Source organism: Papaver somniferum, unplaced genomic scaffold (assembly GCF_003573695.1).
Source record: "Papaver somniferum cultivar HN1 unplaced genomic scaffold, ASM357369v1 unplaced-scaffold_107, whole genome shotgun sequence".
Classification (NCBI taxonomy): Eukaryota; Viridiplantae; Streptophyta; class Magnoliopsida; order Ranunculales; family Papaveraceae; genus Papaver; species Papaver somniferum.
This window is the reverse complement of record NW_020619603.1, coordinates 12,705,114-12,708,182: the sequence shown is the minus strand read 5'-3', so window position 1 is coordinate 12,708,182 and position 3,069 is coordinate 12,705,114. Positions and strand designations below refer to the sequence as shown.

The 3,069-nt window shown below is 37.6% G+C and overlaps 1 protein-coding gene across 1 annotated transcript; it reads right to left on the bottom strand.

Moving 5' to 3' along the window:
• Positions 1–2,149: 2,149 nt before the first annotated feature.
• On the bottom strand, positions 2,150–2,704 carry LOC113328081. The gene has a single exon (XM_026575172.1). The coding sequence runs from the start codon at positions 2,702–2,704 to the stop codon at positions 2,150–2,152; it is 555 nt and encodes a 184-aa protein (XP_026430957.1).
• Between the last annotated feature and the right edge of the window lie 365 nt (positions 2,705–3,069).

Genomic DNA, 3,069 nt, shown 5'->3' with positions numbered 1-3,069 from the left:
TAAATCATCAGTTAACTTGGCATGCTTCGAAGCATGTAATACTTTTGGTTTGAAAATTCCATCCTTACTCCTTGTAATCATACTGTGATCATTAAGAACGGGTGGAGGTTGAAAGCGTACCAAACCAGGTTGCGGGTTTGGTATTTTGGTAGATGTGATCGAGGAGCTTTTGGAAATGATGGTAAAATAGATTGAGATGGTGAAACTGGTGGACTGGAAGGTTGGGTTTCAGATTCTAGACTAGGAAATTAAATTAGGCTCAGGGGAATCAATAGGATCTAGATGGGTAGGGTTTACTGGTAAGCGAGGGGATTGGTGGGGATTTGGAATAGTTTTTGGTTGTATGGACAACCCGGGATTAGTTGAGTTTGTTGGAGTAGATTGTTCTGAGGTATTAGAAATTAAAGTAGTAATGGGATAAATTAAAGAGTAAAAGGAGGAAGAGTGTACATATGAGGAAGTATCCGGTGAAGGTAGTACACGGGTGTTTGCGAATGGAAACTCACTCTCAACAAATATAACATGTCGAGACCAATAAATACGACCTGTAGGGATATGCAAGCATTTATATCCTTTGTGTTGAGAATTATATCCAATGAAGACACAAGGTGAAGAGCGCGACTCCATTTTAGTGGAACGATAAGGACGGAGGTGAAGAAAACATAGGCATCCAAAATTTCTTAAGGTTGTATATTCAGGTGTTCTTTTAAAGGGTAACTCATATGGGGATTTGGAACCTGTTGGAACTGAAAGAACTCGATTCATAAGATAACATGAAGTGAAAAAGCATCATACCAATGTGACAAAGGAACTGATGTTGTAGAGAGAAGAGTAAGACCAGTTTCGACTATGTGACGATGTCGTCTTTCAACAAGACCGTTTTGGGAAGAGGTATGAGGGCAGGTGAAATGATGATGAGTACCATTAGCACGAAGAATAGAGGTAAATTTTCGATACTCTCCACCATTATCTGACTGAAAGATTTTTATTTTTGTGTTGAATAAGTTTTCAACATGCATAGAGAATAATAGAAATATAGAAACAACATCAGATTTTGCATGCATAGGATAAAACCATGTAAATCGACTAAAAGCATCGACAAATAAAATGTAGTAACGGAAACCTTCTTTAGATAAAATTGGAGACGGACCCCAAACGTCAGATACTATTAAATCTAAAGGTTTTTCATAAAATGTAGAACTAGAGGCAAAAGGAAGTTTATGACTTTTATTCTCTAAACATGACTGAAAAAACTTGAAACTGGTACTAGAAAGAGGTAAATGATGACGAGATACGACAGCCTTGACTGTTTTCAACATAGGATGTCTCAAACGAGCATGCCAATTTTGTAGAGAGGTGCGTTCACCAACCATAGCCGTAATAGGTGAAGAAACAGGGCCAAGAGTGTAGAGTCCATTTTTAAGTTTGCCCTGAAGTACTACTCTCCCCGTAATTGTATCCTTCACAAGACAAGATTCATCGTTAAACTCAAAAATAACTTTGTTGTCTCGACAAAATTGAGATACAGAGAGAAGGTTTTGAGATAGATGTGGAACATATAAAACATTAGAAAGCATGAACTTACGATTAGGAGTGGGTAAAATGACATTGCTGGTATGATATATAGGAAGGTTTGATGCACTAGCAACCTTTACCTGGTCCGGACCTGAGTATTCAGAGAAGGAGGAAAGATTACCCAAAGTATTAGTCATATGATTGGTTGCTCCACTGTCAAGTAGCCAATCATATGTATAGTTTGAATGTTGGCTTGCAGCATATGCATATGGAGGTGGCTGAGATGGTCGATGACTTGTTTTGGGAGGCTTCTTGCGTGGTGGTTTCACGGTTTTGTCAAACCGTTTGTAGCAATCAGAGGCGTCGTGGTAAGATTTATCACAGATCTGACACACAATCGGATCATTGTTTCCAGTATACCGATTGGTTGTAGCACGAGCAACATTAGCCTGCACAACACTAACTTGAGATTCAGTTATAAGAGATCTATTTTTTGCATCAAGACGAAGCTCATATGTCAATAAATTTTTTTCAAAAGCTTCCATAGAAAAAAAGACATAGTTGTTGTTAAAGAGGCAACAATGGACTCATAGTTCGAGCCAAGACCATCGAGAATTGCATGACGAAGTTACAATTATGATATGGTATGTCCAACAGCAACAATATCATCATAAAGTTGTTTTGCACGAGCAAGATAATCAACCATGGTTTGATTTCCTTTCTTGATGTGCTGTAGTTCCCGTTTTAAGTGGAGCAGATTTGCTTCTGTTTTAGAAGCAAAGAACTTGTCAAGAGATGCCCATGCTTCAGCAGATGAAACACATGTGTGAACTTTGGCAAGAATGGGTTGGGTGAGGGTTGAGAAAATCCATCCAAGAATGAGTTTATCCCTATGGATCCAGTGAGCGAATAATGGGTTTGGTGTTCCTTCAGGAGTTAGAACAGGTGGACAGTTGTGTGAACCATTAACAAATTTTCCAAGGTCATAGCCCTGGAGAAAGGGAAGAAATTGTGCCTTCCATAACAGATAATTGGATCCTTCAAGTTTTGCTGTAATAGCATTTTGAAGCTGGGCAAATGGTACATCGGAATATGGTGAACGTGTAATGATTGAAGAAGATAAACTAGGAGAGGTTGAAAAAGATAAACTAGGAGAGCTTGAAGAAGAGATAATAGGTTTAGTGGACATACGATCGATTGACAGGATGATACCAAGTTAAACTTAGTATATTCTTGGTTTCTCAATAGTGAGAAAGCCAAATACAAAATGTATATTTATATAGGATTCTTTACATGATTTTATCTCACTGATATCAATCAAAGTAAATACATAAATAATAACGGAAATATATTTACATAGTATTAAAGGAAATAATATCAAATCACTGGAATGATATCTTGCTGAGATTGCGTCAATCTTTGATTGCGCGTATCTCTCACAGTGACAACCGGTGAAGGCAACAGTAAAGAAAGAAGAATATATGGATATATCAATTTAGGGCATCCAAATATCCAATCGAAGAAAAGCAAATATAGAAGAAGAGTGAAATCAAC

Bases quoted from the DNA above. Each gene is read 5' to 3' on its own strand.
- LOC113328081 (XM_026575172.1), bottom strand. From the start codon at position 2,704: ATGTCCACTAAACCTATTATCTCTTCTTCAAGCTCTCCTAGTTTATCT.